The following is a 21,626-nucleotide window of genomic DNA, read 5'->3' on the forward strand; positions in this document are numbered from 1 at the left end:
CCCTGCAGTCATGTGACACGGGCGCAAATGGGCAGGGTTTGTGACGCGCTGGAAGAGCAGCCCTGTTAAATGCTGCTGTCATAGATTTACAGCAGCATTTAACATGTTAACAGCTATGGGTGGATCGCGATTTCACCCACGGCTGTAAGGGGTCATGTCAGCTGACGAAATCAGCTGACATGTGCTGGAAAACATGCGGGCATGCAAGGACACGACCTATGACGTATGCATACATCATAGGACGTAAAGGGGTTTAAAAGGCCCTTTCACAACTTCTGAAATTATAAGTTGTACATTCCTGCACATTGTATCAAAAATGTAGATCATTTCTTACATTTCTTATCATTTAACCTCATTTAAAGGGGTTGTCCACTACTACGACAATCCTTTCTTGATCTGAATGTTTGGTGCCTATTAAATAAAAACACCAATAATCACCTCCCATGCCGGCGCCATTCCAGTGGTGTTGGCACTCACTCTCCTAGGCTTCTCGTGCGGTTGTTATGTCATGTGAGCCCTGCTCCCACTCAGCGCTTGCATCACTGTCCCTGTCTTCAGACATACTGAACATCAAACCAGAGCTGTGGCTGCCTCTCTGATTTGCTTTTTATGTTCGATCTGTCCAAAATCGGGAATAGTGATACCATCGCTAATTGGGCGCAGTGCTTATGTGTATTAACAACCTCACAAGAGACCCGAAACAGTCACTGCCAACGCCGCTGGAACAGCACTTGTATGGGTGTTTTTATTTAAATGAGGGCAATCACTTAGATTGAGAAGGGGGTGTTCTAGTAATGGACAACCTCATTAATTACTTTCAGCAATGTGAGCGTGGACTTTCAACCTATTATAACAATGTCCAATCATAAAAAGGCTGCGTCATAGGACGCCCACATTTCTGACCAAAGTGAAACACACATCGAACAGGTCGGAACGATTTCTAATGTGGTCATGTAAGACTTTATCTGTCACCATGCTGACAACGCTTGTACTGTTTTTTTAAGTTTGAACAGCGTCATAGATGGTTGTAAATCCACCCCCTGCAGAGCTGAAATGAAACGCCCAGGTGAGTTATAATCTGAATGTATATTCTGACATCTCACTGTCTGGGTAGTATGTCTTGTCTTGAGCAAGTCGGGGTTGAGCTGTTATTTTTTCAGACTGGATCACCGGTTTAAGAGGCAGAAGGGAAGGGGAAGAAGTGTCTCACAAGTGGAGAAAGAAGCATTTGTCCCTGATAACAAATATTACAAGGTTTCTTATATTCACATATATTATTGATCTTTGCAAAGTTTGTTGAAAGTACAGTTCTGTTTTAACCGCTTAGTGACCAGGCAAAATTTTTTAAATCTGACCATTGTCGCTTTATATGGTAATAACCCTGGAACTCGTCAACATACTGTATCTCACTGATTTTTAGATTGTTTTTTTGTGACACATTGTACTTTATGATATTGGTAAACTGATGTAGATATTTTCTGCATTTATTTATAAAAATATCAGAAATTTAAAAAAAATCTCAAAAAATTAGCAATTTTCAAACATTGAATGATTTTCTCTTTAATTCAGATAGTCATACCACATAAAAACATTAATAATTAACATTTCCCTCATGTCTGCTTCACATCTGCACCATTTGCAAAATGTTGTTTTATTTTGTTTGCATTTTAGAAGGTTTCAAAATTGTAGCAGTCATTTTTGATTTTGTCAAGGACATTTACAAAATTTATTTTTTTAGGGACTTATGAAGGTTTGAAGTGACTTTGGGGGTCCTATATATTGGAAACCCCCAAAAGTGATACCATTTTAAAACTGCACCCCTCAACGTATTCAAAATTGCTTTCAGGTAGTTTATTAAACCTTCAAGTGCTTTTCAGGAATTAATGCTAAGTGGCATGATGGGAATGGAAAAATGTATTTTTACCATCAAAATTTTGATAATTTCTGAACAGACCACTATAGTCGGCAGACTCTAAGGCCGTTATTTGGACATGTATTGCCATGGCAAACATCAGGACCACACAATCAAGATCTCAGGGTGCCGATGGGGTTGAAGAGGGAGCCCCCAAACTCTGTTAACCATTTAGATGCTGAAGTCATTATTGACAGCAGCATTTAAGGGGTTAAACAACTATAGTCGGTACCAACACAAATCGTGGCTGATGCAGCAAGTTGTCAGCTATAGTGTACAGCCCACAGCTGCTGAATTGTCACCCGTTGGGAGAGGTTAGTCTCCTATATTGCAGGTCAGTAAAAAAGATGTAAAAAGATATATTGGTGATCACTAAGGGGTTAAATGTCTGTCATATAAAGAATACAGAACTTTTGTCATTTTAATTATTTGGCAATTATTACAGAACAGACAACTATAAATGACAATGCACATGTGCACTCAGCTCTGTAAATGCCCTAAAAGTCTAAACAAAGGAAGAATCTGTACTTCTCGAGAAGTAGCATTGTTAATAATGATGAATATGACTTATGTAATGCACATGTTATTACAGCCAAATCAATCTGGTTTTCTGTAATGCAATGGCAAAACAAATACTTTATAAGAAACAATACAGAGTGACCACAATTTCTTTGGCTGCACATAGAACTGCACTCATGTTTGTGTTTTGATGGGATAATGTTCTAAAGAACAAAAAGTTGTTTTTTTCTGTCTTCAAAACCATATTATTCCCAGAAGACTAAAAACCACAATGTCACATACAAAATGGCTTGTGTCTACAGACTGCCCATTGTATATGACATACTGAATAGCTGTAATGCTGGGTGGAAAAAAGATTTATGTGCCACCTCAGCCACGAACAATCTCAAGGGCTTCTACAAAGCATCTGTTGTGGTAGACTAGTGCTTAGTTAATACAAGATGCTGAAGGCAGACTTAAAATGAAGCAGTCAATGGAGAATGTCACATACCAGTAGTATAGGAACTAAGGCCAACACTTCAGGAGATTGGTTTCACAAAAGGAAATTTGGAGAGGACTTGTCAATATGTCAAAAGTGCCAGTTTTTGCTCTTATTTTATTCTTTTAGCTCCTGTTTTTTTTTTTTAAATCCGCCACATCATTCCAGAGATATGGGTGCTAATTTTACCAAGGGTGAGATACTCATGGGACTCTCTAATGGCTTGTCTTGAGGCTTCTTTGCATTATCACCCCTGTGAGCAACACCCCTTTGTTAAACTCTATAAATAACATTACTTTAATGCCTTCAAAAGTAGAACTGTTAATAGTTTATTTTAATTAATTAACAAAATGCAAAGTGATTGAACAATAGAGAAAACATTAATACATGGTGTGACCTTCCTTTGCTTTCATATCAGCACTTGGTGAGTCCAAGAGTTGACATGGCCCCCACAGAGGTCTGATCTCAACATCATCAAATCTATACAGGACTAGATGAAGAGACAGAAGGATTTGCACAAACCTAAATTCACAGAACATCGGTGGTTAGTTTTCCTGCATGTTTGGAACAACCTCCCTATTGAGTTACTTCAAAAACTGTGTGCAAGTACCAAGAAGAATTGATGCTTTTTCTTTTGTCCACTTACTTTGCATTTTGTTAATTGATAAAAATAAACTATAAACACTTTTTTTTTAAGTATGTTTAACCAACATTTTTGCATCCATATAATAATAATAGGCTGGATTTGTGCACTGTGAGGGAAATTTAATAATGTATTTACACCAGATTCAAATTGTAAATGGCACCGGAGTTTGGCTTATGATATTTGTGCAACGTTTGATATAGAAATGTACAAAATATTGAAGAAGCCAAACACCATTGCTTTCTTTTGCTCGAACGTGGGTCTATTTCTAAGTTTAGACACATTTATTAAGAAAAAAAAATGTGAATCTGTATCAAAAATATTGGCACAAAGTAAGCTCATTACCATCATTTGCATTTTAAAAGGGTTATCTAGGTTTGGCACAAAAGTCTGCAGTCATTCAATGTAACCGCAGACTTGTGAATCCTCACATCGCATTCAGCGTGCACTGTCAGGATTTTAAGCCCTTTTCTCGGGACGGGCCGCAGCGACGGTGTGACACCACAGATCATCTACTTCTAAAGGAACTGTGGCGTTCCCTAAGGCTGCGTTCCTACGATGCGTTTTAGGCATTTTACACCGTGTATTTTTGAAAAAATGCAAGCAAGCTACTTTAGTTAATGGGTGTAGAAATGGTGCAGAAAATCTGCACCTTCATAAATTCACTAAAAGCTCATCGTGGGAACATAGCCTAAGGCAAAAATCTCACTCCAATCCATGCCATGCATTAACCTTTCTGTGAACTAAAAGCGTAAGACTCCATCACGCCTCTTCATCCAGACCGGCATGATCATCGCTAGTCTTGATAAACTGGGGTCAATGTGTTTTAGTTTATAACATTTTTGCTGCTTTTGAGGGTCTCAAGTCTGTATTTTTGTAACTAGGAATAGGTGCCAAAAAAGGGAACGAGAGAAACATCCCTAATGTTTTCATTCCTTCTTATTCTGGCATCTGTTACTGAACAGTAACTTATTTTGGAAAGCGTCTTGATTGTAATTATTCTCCTATTAGACGACTATGACATTTTGGATGGATACATTGCTTCAATGCAATATTCTTCAGTCACCATATCTTAATCAACTGGGTGCTTAATACATACCTGTGCAAAAACGTCCATTAGATGCAAGCTGGAAGCCAGGTTTGCAGATGCATTTAAAACTTCCATCCTCATTAATGCACATTCCATTTAAGCACATATTCTTTACACTACATTCATCCATATCTGAAAAAAAAAAAATTCATATATTTGTCATTAGAAACCTTCCAAAATAAAAAATAGCTGAGCTCTCTAAAATACCTTCTTTTGGGGAATCTAAAAGCAAACTTTTTTTGTACAGGCATACTCAGTCTCGGACTGAGATTCCATGGGCCCACCAATAATATTTAATAATGACTCTGGGGGCCCTTTGTTCAGAATGCACACAAATATTACATTACCCTCATTCACAAATTTACCTACGAGTTTATATCATAATAAACTGAGTAATTTGTTGAATGAATAATGAGATGCTGAGTGTATTGTGCCAACTGCTAATCATATATAGTGGTGAAGAAAGTCCTGCACAGGGCCCACCGGGGGATTCACCTGTTCTCCTGTGAGCCAGTCCGAGCCTGTGTATTCTAACCAGTTGCTTAATGTTGGTTGCTGCTTTATATTCTTTAACACAAAGACCTAAAAATAACATTGTTGCTTTGATTTGGACGTACATACTTTTCGGGGAGACCGCTGAAAATGCTTTCAATTAAAGTTCAGAATGAATAAGGTAATAGTAAGAATGTGGAGAAGATAAAGGTCATCTATGAAAAAGGTCTTCTAGGTTATCTAGGGGAATCTTCTGCTCATGCTTTATATTACACAATAGCTTAAAAACTTCTAAACGTTTTCCTGCTTTATACAGTAACATTTTTAATGTCAGTGATGCCATCATGTTACAACACCCAGCCTCATGCCATCGCATTCAGGGCTATCTGACAGCTTACACTACTCCCACTATTGTACAGTGAAAGGAAGCTTTTCCGGAAAACTTGTAAAACTGCCAATCTTCCAAACACTATTGTTTTCAATAACAATGTGATTACTTCCTAAATACATTGCACTTTGTTTCTGGGAAACTTTGATAATCTAGTTTCCTTTGGTGACCTGTATCCAGAGCTATATTTACTTCTAGCATGCTAAAAGGTCAAGGCAGTAAAATCAGTTGTAGTGATATTTAGACTGTGTCATATCAGTACCAATATTAATAAAAATATAACATTGAGTATCTGACAATGATAGCGAAAGGTATATAACAATGAATAGGAATACTATCTGAAACCCGTGGGCAAATACACATTATGGGGGGAAGTTATCATAGAAGGAATTTTTTTAATCCAGTTTGATATTTTCACAAAATATTTACATATAACATATTTGTCCAATGCTCAATTTCCATTTTTTACGACACCCCTAACTGGAGTGAGAATTAGGACTTTTAAAAAAGTCACCAGTCATAATTCTGTCTTACAATTTATTTGCACAGAAGACCATAATCAGCTTTCAATGGTTCAAAAATGGATGTTCTCCAGCACCAAAGGAAAGTAGTTAAAACTTACCTTTAATCATACAGGCTAACAAAAAATTGTTGGAATGTGAACATATTAAAAAAAGTACAAAGCTTACGTGTTTAGAGTAGGTTTATAAACCTAGGTAGAAGGATAAAACCTACTTGAAACGCGTAAGCATTATGGGTTTTCTTAATATGTGCACAATCTGCCAAATTTTTATGCTATATGATTGAAGGCTAAGCTTTAACTATTTTCCTTTGGTGCTGGAGAACATCCCCTTTTGGACCACTGAGAGCTATATGACCTGGAAGCCATACTCCATGCACCACACCCAGATCACAGACTGTCCACCTTAGAAGTTTCCTGGGACACTTATTTCTAACACCAGTGGTAAGCTGAATTGACACGTTTTCTCATTTTTGTACATACCCAGATTCCATTCACATTTTTAAAAGCAGAGAGAAGAGTGTAAAATATCTAAGAGTCGAAAATATGGGGGAAAAAAAAGCAGGCAATAACATTTAGAACATTCAACCCTCAAAATCTGGCACAAAAACCAGCCTTGTGTTGAAAGTGAGCATTAAGGTCCATTTACACTGAAAAATGATCATGAATGAGTGATACTAGGAAAGGTCGCTTTCCAATAATCTTACAGTGTAAACAGGCAAAGAACGAAAAAAAACACTTCCTCATCAGATGACATTTTAGCGCTGCATCGTTCTTGACGGTGCATCGTCTAGTGTAAACAGGACATGTGCTGCTGAGAACAATGGCAGCCTATGTGCACAGAACTATCTATTGCAGGTCATTCAGTGAGATCCTTTAGAGTGACATTTGTAATGTGTAGATAACTCGTATTACAATAGAAAGTAAAGCATAAGTCATAAAAATGAAGACGTTACCTTGACAATTCTTCCCATCAGGTGACACTTGGAAGCCTGCATTACACACGCAGTGGAAACTACCATCCGTGTTCACACATCGTCCATTGTTACAGATACGACCATTTTGTAAGCACTCGTCAATGTCTAAAAAATAGTATTTCTTATCAACAACACAAACACTATCAAAAGGTACAAACAAGACAGTACAGAAGCCATTAATTGAGAATTTGACATTTCCAATAAACCTTTCTACCCATAAAAATGAATAATTGCAAATACAATATTTACTATATTAAAGGAATTCTGTCTAAATATATCCACCAGTCAGCCATAGCATAGCACTAAAACTGACAGGAGCAGACAACATTGATTACATTTTTATAAAGGCACATGCCAATGGCAGTAGGTGAATAGTCAGTTCTGGAAGTTGATGTGTTGGAAGTAGGAAAAATCAGAAGTGTAGGGAGCTGAAAAAGACTAAGCTATGATAGCAAACAATTTAGTAAGAGCATTGCCAAAAATGATGTTTGGAATCTGGGTTCTATGATGCCTATGCGGGAATCCAGATTCTCACATTTGTCTCCAGAGGCCAAGTCCTTTTTTTCCAGCTTCTGAGCATGCCCACGGGACGAGCTCCCATTGGAGTTCAGGAGTCAGGTGCTCAGGTCCTGCTCCTGATTCCATTGGTTAACTCAGGGCTCTGGAGATTTCCGGCAGGTCCCGTACGCTATAAAAAGTGCACATGGCCGTTATGCCATGCGCTAGTATGTTCATACTGCTGCTGTGTGTATGGTGACGGATGCTTGGACTGGTGACTGACTCATTAAGAAACCCCTTCCCTCTGATAATACGTCTGTGTGTGTGAGTGGTTTTCAGTCAGTACCTGCGCTAGCGCCAGCGCGCACAAGCTCCATCTTTCCAGCAGCTTAGCGTCCTGCATTGCGCTTGCGATATTTGCGGTTGCAGCCTGTCCAGGTGTGCGCAGCTGCGATGCCGAGCACATGTGTACACGGTAAGTCCGCTCGGTTGTAGTGATCTTATTTAACTACTCCGGTTTCCAGCTACCGCACGTGTGCCGCTGAGATCCTGTGCTGTTAACAGGCTCAGCAATACTATTTTGGTATTATTTTCCCTGCACCTCTGTGTCCCTTAACAGAGCTTGCCTTATTGTTTCTGGGTGTGTTAGAACCCTGTGCATATTTGTGCTCTGCCTCTCTCAGCAGCGGTTTTACCATCCACCGTACGGTGGACCCCGAGTGGCGAAGGCACTTTAAATGAGATCTTGTTTGGTAGTCCAAGAACATAAAGCTGGTGACAAGGTCATAGATGCCCAAACTTCATTGATGCACGTGTATAATGAATGGTAGAGCATCTGCGTCAAAGCCACAGAAAAGCATGGCATGTACAAGTGCAAGTGAGTCAGTGTTCTGTAACAGGGATGGCATCAGGGTGCACTTTGAGAAGAACTATACACTAGGAAATGTTCTGCTAAGCCACCTTGGCTCCTGGCATTGACATGGAATGTTACTTTGGCTTGTACCTACTATCTAATTATTTTGGCAGATTAAGTACAACCCTTCGTTACATCAGTATTCCCTAACAATAATGGCTTTTTCTAGCAATAGTTGAAAAAGACAAAGAGTTCCAGGCTTTAATTTGACCTCCAAATTGCCTCGATCTCATTAATACATCATCTAAGGAACTTGCTGGAAAAGCAATTCTAATTCATGGTGGCCCTGCCTCACAATTTATGGGATTTAATGGATCTGCTGATCAAATCTTAGTGTCATATACCACAAGACACCTTCACAGGTATTGTGGAGGCTATGTTTTGGTAAGTCTGATATTTTTGGCAACAAAAGGGGGGACCACATAATACCAGGCAGGTGCATTTAAAGGGAATCTGTCAGTAGCATCAACCCTTCTAAGCTGTCTATATGGGCATGTAGGTCATTGGAAGCAGAATAAAATGATACCTTGATACCTGCAATCTGATGTTTTATTCCAGAGAAATTCACATTACTCTTACATGTACAGTAGCTATTCAGGACTATGGTCCGCACACTGATTTATATGAGAATCTGCCTCCAGAGATTATTTTAATGAAAGGGGACATTACTGATCTTGACAGCAGTTGTTTCCAATACAAAATCTGTAACCACCACCCCCATTTTAACTGCACTAGTGTGTATACTTTCTATACCAGTGGTTATACTACATAATTACTATAACACATAGCCATATATGAATCTCCTTAGCTATACAGTCCAATGATCACGTTATTCCATACCTCTGCATTCTGTCCGGGTTGATGTACTCTGGAACCCAGAGTGACACTGGCAAATGTATGATCCCTGGGTATTTACACATTCAGCATGAAGGCAGGGGTTTCTTTCACACTCATCAACATCTAAAATGTTGAAAATATGTAGGAGAAAAATTAGAACAATACCAATATAACACAAAAATTGCAAAATACATTCTTAAAGCACAGTTAAATATTTTATAATTATATTCGGTATTACTATTACTGGAGGCCAAAGTGAATATTATTGTAAGTAGGTTGGATCTGAAACGAGCGTAGAAGAGTTTTGGTTGGGTGTTGTTAAACTTTCACTATAGAATAACATTGTAGATTATCTCTACGAGAGTTTTAATTACTGAAGCTAGAAACCCAACAGGAATAAAAAAAAAGTTTAGAGACATGACATAGAAAGGGGAATTCCTTAAAATATAGTCAGAAAGAATGCAAATCCCGAGGATTAAACTGCATTCCTTTCATATTCTTAAACCCAAGTAACAGACAAAAATTCTTATCGAATATATCCCTGGCCACAAGTCAATGCATCCATTTACTGTACCTTTTAACAACAAAAATAATTTGTGGCTAAAAACATAAATTCAATCAAAATACCTAAAGGCACATTCTAGCAAAAGTATTTATTTATTTTTTTTTTACAAAGAAAGCTAAGAATATATTATATGTGTATAAAAAGTTATTTTTCATCACAATCTGGAAAAAAGATCAAGACTCAGTAAAGACTGTCGCTCATTCATAATTCTATCCCTTAGGTAAATAGGTAGCGCTTTCCAGTCAAACATTCTTTCCTAAATTGAGCCGACATTCATCTTCTTCACATTGCTATGTGCTCCCAGAGTTCTTTCACTAGATAAATAATTTACAAACTGCAATTCTGACCTATTTTGTGCAGATTAGGTGTGAGTCAATCAATATTGTCAAAAAATCATCCGAATAGAATCCTTTAGTGTGTAGCCTGCATCTGCTGCCCTTCTATTTTATAAACTATGGTTTCTAAAAGTCAAATTTGGATAAAAAAATATTTCGAAAAATTGCATTTAATTTAAAATTAAAGTCTTTATCTTATGTAATATATTTGCATGCTGTATACTAGGTAATCAATATGTTTTAATGAATTTGGCACCATTTAATTTTTCTGCTGGTCAAACCATAGATTTTTTTATAAGCTGTCTGAACATTTTTTTACATACATGATCCAATAACCAGGGCCAGTAGATCTACAGTAGATCCCAAAATAATCATGATGGGTCCAGGAGAGGAAAAAAGGGGAATATAACTATTAATTAAAGCAATTAAAGATAATTTTCATCAGAAAAAGTCCTAAATTATTACATGTTAATTTGACCTAATTCTAAAAATTAAAGAAGTACGTCCAGCTATGTATTTTTGTTTTAAATGTGTGTGTATGTACATGCAGTGCAGTGTGAGTGTATTAATATACTCAACTACTGCCAATCTCTATCTGGTATCCAGCACCATTCTGCTCCTCTTCTCAGTGGCATCACCTCTCTGAAAATACTATGTGTTACCCTGTACTCTGTGTGATCCGGAAGTGACTTTTACAATATAAGCTTTTGGAGTGTCAGAATGAATCTCAATAGGCTTTCACTTTAAAAGAGACTTCCAGCTCATGCATAGAGCAAGAGTGAGCCGGCTAGTCTGAAGCGTGGTGACGTCACTGAGAAGAGGAGCAGAACAGCGCTGGATCCCAGAGAAAGCGGCGGTAGGCGAGTATATTAATATACTCACACTACATTACATGCGCATATACACATATTTAATAAAAAATATTTCCGTGTGTTGTTCCACTATTACTCCCCAGCAACATGCCCGCTGTCTTGGGGTCATACTTGATTCCGAGCTTTCTTTTGCCCCCCACATTCGATCACTGGCTCGATCTTGTTATCTGCACCTCAAAAACATTTCTAGAATTCGACCTTTTCTTACTTTTGACTCCACAAAAACTCTAACTGTTTCTCTTATTCATTCTCGTCTCGACTATTGTAACTCTCTTCTAATCGGTCTCCCTCTTACCAAACTCTCCCCTCTCCAATCTGTCTTGAATGCTGCAGCCAGGATCATATTCCGCACCAATCGTTACACCGATGCCTCTACCTTGTGCCAGTCATTACACTGGCTACCCATCCACTCCAGAATTCAGTATAAACTTATTACCCTCACCCACAAAGCCCTCCATAGCTCAGCACCACCCTACATCTCCTCCCTTGTTTCAGTATACCACCCTACCCGCGCCCTCCATTCTGCTGATGACCTGAGGTTAGCAACCTCAATAATCAGAACCTCCCACTCCCGTCTCCAAGACTTTACACGTGCTGCTCCAATGCTTTGGAATGCACTTCCAAGGTCAATACGATTAGTCCCCAATCCCTACAATTTTAAGCGTGCCCTGAAAACGCATTTATTCAGACTGGCCTACCGCCTCAACACATTAACCTAATCTATCCTTGTGTGGCCCAGCCAAAGGTTTTACCATAACCAGGTTCCCCGCATCATTTCCCCACATGCTTTATGAATCCATTAGCCCTCTGTGTCTGTACTGTTACACACTTAACATTATGGCTGGTCCATACAATCAGGGCAATTGTTACCACCCACCTTTCGTGTCTACCTTTTTCCTCATAGATTGTAAGCTTGCGAGCATGGCCCTCATTCCTCTTGGTATCTGTTATGATCTATGTGATTAATGTTATGCTGTAATGTCTATCGTCTGTACAAGTCCCCTCTGAAATGTAAAGTGCTGTGGAATATGTCGGCGCTATAGAAATAAAATTTATTATTATTATTATTATTATCTAGATGGAAGCTCTTATGTAAGTTACCAATATACAGGTGCTTCTCACAAACTTAGAATATCATCAAAAAGTAAATTTATTTCAGTTCTTCAATGCAAAAAGTGAAACTCACATATTATATAGAGTCATTAGAAACAGAATGATCTACAGGGTGGGCCATTTATATTGATACACCTAAATATACATTGAAGATGGCACGTTCCCTGAGTTTTTCCAGCAAGATGGTGCACCACCACATTATGATTGTCAGGTCCGAGCATTCCTACAAGGAATCTGACCCCCTTAAACTAGCCTTTCTTCTACTGCAATCAGTGTGTCAACAGTGGGAGAAGAGGGTTGCATTGACAATCCAACACAATGGGCAGCACTTTGAACACATTTTATAAGTGGTCAAAAACTTGTAAAAAATTTGTGCAAGAATAAAGTTACGTTAAAACCAAGCACACCATTGTTTTTCTTATGAAATTCTCAATAAGTTTGATGTGTCACATGACCCTCTTCCCTTTGAAAAAATAAAGTTGGATCCAAAATGGCTGAATTTAATATGACCATCATGGTCACCATCCAACTTGAAAAGTTTCCCCCCTCCCATATACTAATGTGCCACAAACAGGAAGTTGATATCACCAACCATTCCCATTTTATTTAGGTGTATCCATATAAATGTCCCACCCTGTATTTCAAGTGTTTATTTCTGTTAATGTTGATGATTATGGCTGACAGGTAATGAAAACCCAAAAGTCATTATCTCAGTAAATCAGAATACTTTATACCACCAGCTTGAAAAATGATTTTAAAATGCGAAAAGTTGGCCTACTGATGCCCAGTTGGCCTCCTTTTGCATCAATTTCTGTATCAATGCGGTGTGGTATGGAGGCGATCAGCCTGTGGCACTGCTGAGGTGATATGGAAGCTCAGGTTGCTTTGATAGCCGCCTTCAGCTCGTCTGCGCTTGTTGGGTCTGGTGTCTCTCATCTTCCTCTTGCCAATACCCCACATATTCTCTATGGGGTTAAGGTCAGGCGAGTTTGCTGGCCAATCAGAGTGATACTGTTGTTTTTAAAACAGGTATTGGTACTTTTGGCAGTGTGCACAGGTGCCAAGTCCTGCTGGAGAATGAAATTTCCATCTCCAAAAAGCTTGTCGGCAAAGGAAAGCATGGAGTGCTCTAAAATTTCCTGGTAGATGGCTGTGCTGACTTTGGTCTGGATAAAACACAGTGGACCTACACCAGCAGAGGCCATGGCTCCCCAAACTATCACTGATTGTGGAAACTTCACACTAGACCTCAAGCAGCTTGGACTGTGAGCCTCTCCACTCTTTCTCCAGACTCGGGGACCTTGATTTCCAAATGAAATGCAAAATTTACTTTCCTAGTGGAGTGTGTCAATGACTGCCTTCTGGACATCTGCCAAGTCAGCAGTCTTCCCCATGATTGTGGAGCCTACTGAAACAGACTAAGGGACCTTTTTAAATTCCTAGGAAGCCTTTGCAGGTGTTTTTGTTAATCTTTATAATCTACTGAGATAATGACTTTTGTGTTTTCATTGGCTTTAAGCCATAATCATCAAAATTAACAGAAATAAACATTTGAAATAGATCACTCTGTTTGTAATGATATATATATAATACGAGAGTTTCACTTTTTGCATTGAAGAACTGAAATAAATTAACTTTTTGATGATATTCTAATTTTGTGAGATGCACCTGTATACTAGTATAAAAATGTTAATATCCATACGCTGTGATAGACGTGAACATCCATATATTAATGATAGATCTGTTTTAGTGGATTAAATGAATTTATTTATGTATTTATTTATATAACTTTTCCAATGATGGATATGCCAAAGAGGGATTACAAAAAAGCTGCTCATTCCAACCCTGGGTACTTTGGGTACATAATCCATTCTTAAAAAGCACAGGTACAGTTGAGTATCCAGCAAAAGTGGCAAGCAACCAATGTTCCAAAGAGAAGTTTCCTAGGATACAATTTATGACTTGGCATCCTGTGTCTCAAAGCATGACTCACCACAAAACTTTTGGACTCAACAATGATGTTTATGAACCAACATTCTCAAGTATAAATTCCACACACTGCCAAATGTATTACACTAACATTTCACCAGCGCAGGATTCACAGTGCTCGCGGCATTTCAGCTTCTAACAATAAAATGATCTTTGCTTTCACAGTGACTTGTACATTCGTTCGCAATCGGCATTTTCCATTCGCAAAGAAACCATAAAAAATGCCAAGGCTGATGTCTCTGGCATATGCTTAGATGAGGATTTTCATTTTTGTTACCATGCCGGTATCCTTCTTATCCTTCGTCTGTTCTTTAGTTTCTTTTTAACTTTTGTTTCATGTTAAACTACTTATTGTATTATATTCTCATAGTGCAGCTCCATGTGAAAAAAACGAAAATCCGGTGATCAGCTGTACTTGCCTCCAAAGTGTAACTTGCTTGTACAGCAATGTTTCATAGATTCCTGTTTTCCTCAAAACCAAAAATGAAACTTGTGCTGACCATAAACCTATAACTAAGCAACACTGGCATTTTGAAACATACAAAATATTTTGAATGCAAAATGTACTGGTAATATCTTTTTTACATTGTCAGCATTGTGGCTCAGTGGTTAGCACAGCTGCAGTGCAGTTCTGGGGTCTTGGGTTCAATTCCCAACAAGGACAACATCTGCAAGGAGTTTGGGTGTTTGTGTGAGTTTCCTCCCATACTCCAAATACATACTATTAGGGAATTTAGATTGTGAGCCCGAATAGGGACAGTGATGACAAAATCTACAAAGTGTTGTGGAATATGATGGTGCTATAGTAAAAAATAAAATATTGTGGCACATTGTTATCACTAACAAATCATTGTTACCACTATTGTTATCTTTCCAAAATCTACAGTGGCTTTATCTGTGGTCAAGAACAAGGGAACTATATATGAGACGGTGCAGAGCAAGCAGAGCTCCTAGACCACATATTTCAAACTCTGACCTGCAGGGTGAGTATATTTGGCCTGCGATGCCAGGCGGGTCCCCCGAGTCTATATGGCCCGCGATGCCAGGCAGGGCCCTCAAGTATATTTGACCCGTGATGCCAGGTGGGTCCACTGAGTATATCTTGCCTGTGACACTGGGTGGGTTGCCCGTGACACTCGGTGGGTCTCCCACCCTCCCGCCCAGGATAGCACTTTCAATGTTGGCATCCTAGATGTCAATACAGTTGAAAGCAATGAATGATAGAGGAGGGAGCGTCCTCTCACCTCACTCACCCTCTGTATCTGATCTCCCAGTGCTGTACCGAGTGCAGAGAATCTGAAGACACCACGCAGAGACCATGGGGGGCCTATTGTATTGTATGGAGCACTGTGTGGGGGGCCCTGTTATACTGTATGGAACACTGTGTGGGGTGTCCCCATTATACTGTATGGAGCATTGTGAAGGGGGTGTACCGTTATACTGTAAGGAACACTATGGTGGGGGGGCCTGTTATACTTTATGGAGCACTGTGGTGGGGGCCCATTATACTGCATTAAGCACTGTAGTATGGAGGCCCTATTATACTGTATGGAGCACTGTGGTGGGGGCCACATTATACTGTATGGAGCACTGTGGTGGGGGGCCTGTTATACTGTATAGAGCACTGTGATGGTGGGGGCATTATACTGTATGGAACACTGTGGTGGGGGCCCCATTATGCTGTATGTAGCACTGTAGTAGGGGCCCCATTATGCTGAATGAAGCACTGTCATGGGGGGCCTGTTATACTGTATGAAACAATGTGGTGGAGGCCCGTTATACTGTATGGAACACTGTGGTACAGGATAACGCTCCCCCCCCACAGTGACCATACAGTATAATGAGGCCTCCCCACCATAGTGCTCTATATTGTATGGATCACTGTGGTGAGGGCCTGTAATACTGTATGGAGCACTGTGGTGGTGGACCCTGTTATACTGTATGGAGCACTGTGGTGGGGGCCCATTATACTGTATGGAGCACTGTTGCGGGGGCCCCATTATACTGTAAGGAGGACTGTGGTGGGGTGGCCTGTTTTACTGTATGGAGCACTGTCTGGGGGGCCCCCATTATACTGTATGGAACAATTTGTGTGTGGGCCACATTATACTGTATGGAGCACTGTCAGGGGGGCCCCATTATACTGCATGGAGCACTGTGGCAGGGGGCCCTATTATACTGTATGGAGCACTGTTGTGGGGGGGTCCGTTATACTGTATGGAGCACTGTGGGGGAGGCCCTGTTATACTGTATGGAGCACTGTCTGGGGGGGGGGGCTCCCATTATACTGTATGGAGCACTTTGTGTGTGGGCCTATCGTCATACTGTATGGAGCACTGTGTGGAGTGGGGCATTATACTGTCTGGAGCAAAATGGTGGGGGCTCCTGTTATACTGTATGGAGCAATGTGGTGGGGGACCCGTTATATTGTATGGAGCAACGTAGTGGGGTACCCCCCATTATACTGTATGGAGCACATTGTGGGGCCCCCCCGTTATACTGTATGGAGCACTGTGGTGGGGTGGCCCGTTATACTGTATGGAGCACAGTCATGGGGGGCCTAGTTATATTGCATGGAGCACTGTTCCGGAGGAGCCCTGTTATACTGTATCAAAATAAAGGATGGAATCTCCAGCGCTGGACTTCAGTTAAAAATTCATCATTTATTGGAAATTCTTAAAATCGGACAGAAAAAAGTATGAATAAGGACATACAGGCAGATGGGGTCTCTGGTGGTCTCCAACCAACGCGTTTCGACCTAGAAGGTCTTACTCATGGTTGACCATGGAACCATGAGTAAGACCTTCTAGGTCGAAACGCGTTGGTTGGAGACCACCAGAGACCCCATCTGCCTGTATGTCCTTATTCATACTTTTTTCTGTCCGATTTTAAGAATTTCCAATAAATGATGAATTTTTAACTGAAGTCCAGCGCTGGAGATTCCATCCTTTATTTTGCTTCAGTCAACGCCCCTGATCAAGGTGACTCCGTGCGCAGGAGGATTATGGATCGTAACTGAGACTGGTGAGCTGACCTCCCCTTATTTTCCCTATCCTTCTACAACTGTTATACTGTATGGAGCACTGTCGTAGGGGGTCTGTTATAGTGTATGGAGCACTGTGGGGAGAGGCCCTGCTATACTGTATGGAACACAGTGTGGAGTGGGGCATTATACTGTCTGGCGCAAAGTGGTGGGGGGCTCCTGTTATACTGTATGGAGCAATGTGGTGGGGGCCCCATTATACTGTATGGAGCAATGTGGTGGGGTACCCCCCGTTATACTGTATGGAGCACATTGTGGGGCCCCCGTTATATTTTATGAAGCACTGTGGTGGGGTGGCCCGTTATACTGTATGGAGCACTGTCGTGGGGGGCCTAGTTATATTGTATGGAGCACTGTTCCGGAGGAGCCCTGTTATACTGTATGGAGCACTGTTGTAGGGGGTCTGTTATAGTGTATGGAGCACTGTGTGTGGGGAACTCCGTTATACTGTATGGTGCAATGTGTGTGGGGGCCTTCCGTCGTACTTTATGGAGCACTGTGTGGTGGGGCCCCATTATACTGTCTGGAGCAAAGTGGTGGGGGGCCCCTGTTATACTGTATGAAGCAATGTGGTGGGGGGCTCCCATTATAGCGTATGGAGCAATGTGGTGGGGGGGCCGCCATTATACTGTATGGACATCTGTGTGGGGTGCCCCGTTATACTGTATGGAGCACTTTACAAGACAATAGATGCAAACCAAATAGGCGAATTAAATTGGTGTTGTATATTTTTGTTTTACTTTCCATAAAGAACGCATACAGACACCTTAACACTAACGTCTCAAAAATAATAACTTGGAATATGAATTACACAAAACAAATAATAAAAAGAAAACGTACCTATGCATTCTCCTCTACCATCTAAGTGAAATCCTGTGTTGCATTCACAACGATAGCTTCCAGGAGTAGGGATGCATCGGCCATGTATACAGAGGTTCCGGTACAATAAACAGTAATCTTGTGTAAAATTTAATGAGGTAACTATTGAGACAAAAAAGTAAAAAACAAATATTATACATAATATATTGTTTAATTAATGAACAATAACGGAAAAAATGTAGGGCTGTATTTCACCCCAATCTCATCTCGTCTTATCCCCCAGAAATCTTTCTCATAGGCCTGCAAAAAATAGACTACAAGAAATCAATGTGAGGGACCCTCAAACTCTTGATCTGCCTGTCATCTAGATGTAGCAGAGCTGGACCCATTATGGGACTAATGGATTAAAAACATCTCTGCGAAAAGGTGAGGAATACTGTTGTTTGTTTTTTTATCTCTTTTGCAGATGACGAGGGCATCGGGGGAATGGGCGAGTTCATAAGTATGGTTTAATTAAGAATATTAAAGGAGTCTGTGTCGTTCTTTCAATTAAAGGACTTTATTTCTGGGTGTCTGTGTTTTCTTACAATGTGACTATGGGGTTATTAATGGGGGCGTCTTATTGACGTCTCTTCATTACTAACCCGGGGCTTGATCTCACTTGACAATACAAAGGTGACATCAACCCCCCCAATTATCACCCCACTTGTCACCGCTACAGGGCAAATGGGAAGAGCTAGGCTAAGTGCCAGAATTGGTGCATCTTAGAGATGCGCCTTTTCTGGGGCGGCTGAGCGTTTATATTTTTAGCCGGGGATGGGGGAGGCCAGCATCCATGACCCCTTCCTAGGCTATTATCATCAGCCCACACATGTCTGCATAGCCTTTGCTGGTTGTTAATTATAGGGAGACCCTACATCATTTATTTTTTTGGGGGTCCCCCATTTTAATAGCCAATAAAGGCTAAGTATACAGTTGTGGCCTGATATTAATAGCCTGGGAAGCTCCATGGGTATTACCCCCTTCCCAGGCTATAAACATGAATTGCCGGCTTTTAATCTGTCTATCTATCTATTATATATATATATACTGTATAAATATATATATATATATATATATATATATATATTTCTGTGTGTGTGTTTTGATGAATATTTCATTTGAAAACAATGTGTAAATGTTAAAATCGCATTGCAATCGGATAGAAATCGCACTGCATTCGGATGTAAATCGGATGCTGGATGTGAGAAATCGGATTGTACTCACATGACACTCTCATTACATTCCTGCAAGTCTTGGCAGGGAGACTCGGACCAATTTTCCATACGTTAAGTGTGAAACCGGCCTAACATGAAGTACAATATGTCATGAAAAAACAGTCTAAGAATTAGTGGGATCTGTTGAAGTGTTCCAGCGATATTCCCTCATAAATTGACAGTGGTCAGAATTGTAAAAATTGGCTTGGTCATTAAGTACAAAATTGGCTATGTCACTAAGGGGTTAAAGGGGGTGCAGTGCTCCTCTTTGTTATCTGATTCTGTATCTAACATTGAAAATTACCGTATTTATGCATTTCATTGGGACTATAATGCATTTGAGCATGAATGCTATAGACTTCTATGAATTGGGGTAGTAGGGAAAACGTCTGTGTATACTGTATACTTGTAGTGCATTATTTTTGTGACCCATTGTTAGTAAATATGGCTACCTTTTTTCTGCTCCGTTTTTTGAATTTTGTGTCCTTTTGCTGTGTTTTGTTTTTATACTGTATAGGCACCAGGGTGATTAAGTGACTAAAAACTGGTTACCTTACACTATCTGGTGTAACCTAATTAAACACTGGGAAATAAAATGCAAGAAGACTCAGAAGAGATGAACATTTAAAAAAAAAATCAGAAAGGATATAATTATTCCCTAATTTACCAGGAGCTGCAGGTGTTGGGCGAACATATCCTGGGCCTGGTGGTGGTGGGAAAACAGGAGGATACCCTGGCCGCAGCTCGGGACCTATAGGAGGAGGATACCCTGGTCCCACAGGAATACCTGGTCCGGGTTCAGGCACACCAGGTCGAACCCAAGACATTGTGCACAGCTTACGATATTCCTCTAAAAGAAAACAAAATACACTTACTAGCTAAAACTAAAGAAAAAATTTACGAGAGAGAATTAGCAGTATATTCATAACTATAGCAGAAATTCCTAAACATTTAGTGATGTACACACCCAATTATACTCCTTAAAGGAATATTCCCATCTGCAAGATCCTATCCCAAAATGTAGTATGTATATTAATAATATTATTAGCAAATACCTCTAATTAGAAATGTAGTACAGTTCTTCTGATTCACTATGTCGGTTGCTCCATGTGCAGGCATTTCAGTAGTTTAGGTATCCATGGTTACAACCACTAACAGCTAACTGAAAAACTGTCACTGATATAGTGACAGTTAGTTAGCTAGTTGCTAATGGTAGTAACCATACAGTAGATACCTAAGGTCCTGCAATGCCCTGCACATGAAGAAAGACACATAGCGAATCAGAAAAACTATACTACATTTCTAATTGGAGGTATTTGCTAATATTATTATTAGTACACCAACTACATATTGGGATAGGATCTTGGAGATGGGAATACCCCTTTAAATTTAAAGCCATGTGTGACTTGAAAATGCGTATAACAAAAGATAGCAGAACATTACAGTGTGCTCTACACTTTTAGTACCTATTAAACCTTTCTAATGTTGTGCAGCCAATGGTGGGCAGACCATGAGCTATGGGGGCACAGTGCCGCTCCCTTTCCCCGAAACAGCCCACATAACCCAACATCCGCTGTAGGTGAATAGCAGAAGTCAGAGCCCACTCCATCCTGGGTGAGTGTAGGCTATTTTCATACCGGACACTTACCCGTAACTGCTTTGATTAGAGCCAGCTCTCATCGCAGTAGTTTAACCTCTGCCCCAAACATGCGCATTACCCTGTTAACCAATATATACCCAATGACTATCACTTGGTGGCTAAATCATGTATGTTAGGTCTTGCTGTTGGGCCAATGGCAGTGCCAGGCACCATACCAATTACTGCTTATAGTGCCCTATTTAAATCTTACCCAGGCTTTCAGACTTTTGCCAACTGTAAGGTTTTGTTATTCAAATTTTCTGCAACATTCCTGATTGCTATTCCAGATACTTGACCTGGCTTTTCTGTTGTTGTACCTGAGCTTGGAATTACACTTGAACTTGACCCTGGACTATAAAAACCTTCTCTTGCATGCCGATTTGTTTTTGTATCCATATTCCGGGTCTGAATCCTGGCTATCCTCTTGAATACATTCCTGCCTGCTGATCTTGTCCTTGACTATGCCCCACTAGCGTTGACCTTCCCGGCTATACGGTTAACCCTCTGGCAACCTGCTCCACCTCTCAGAGGCTTCTCCATGGATGCAATCTAGGGGCCTTTGCAGCAGATGCCAGATTAGGTTACTTTCACACTAGCGTCGTGCACTGCACGTCGCTATGCGTCGTTTTGGAGAAAAAACGCATCCTGCAAAGTTGCCCGTAGGATGCGTTTTTTCTCCATAGACTAACATTAGCGACGCATTGCGACGTTTGGGCACACGTCGCATC

The 21,626-nt window shown here is 40.3% G+C and overlaps 1 protein-coding gene across 1 annotated transcript in view; it reads right to left on the reverse strand.

Moving 5' to 3' along the window:
• FBN1 (fibrillin 1) overlaps positions 1–21,626 on the reverse strand; it is a 373,121-nt gene that overhangs the window by 130,304 nt on the left and 221,191 nt on the right. Inside the window, exons 11-15 of the mRNA XM_073568456.1 lie at positions 19,927–20,109; positions 18,025–18,165; positions 9,271–9,390; positions 6,999–7,124; positions 4,652–4,774 (exon numbers count right to left, since the gene is read on the reverse strand). Coding sequence (XP_073424557.1) covers positions 4,652–4,774; positions 6,999–7,124; positions 9,271–9,390; positions 18,025–18,165; positions 19,927–20,109 — 693 coding nt within the window. The remainder of the gene's footprint in view (positions 1–4,651; positions 4,775–6,998; positions 7,125–9,270; positions 9,391–18,024; positions 18,166–19,926; positions 20,110–21,626) is intronic.

The sequence above is a fragment of the Dendrobates tinctorius genome, unplaced genomic scaffold (genome assembly GCF_039654945.1).
Source record: "Dendrobates tinctorius isolate UK_male_01 unplaced genomic scaffold, ASM3965494v1 ptg000022l, whole genome shotgun sequence".
NCBI classification, from domain to species: domain Eukaryota; kingdom Metazoa; phylum Chordata; class Amphibia; order Anura; family Dendrobatidae; genus Dendrobates; species Dendrobates tinctorius.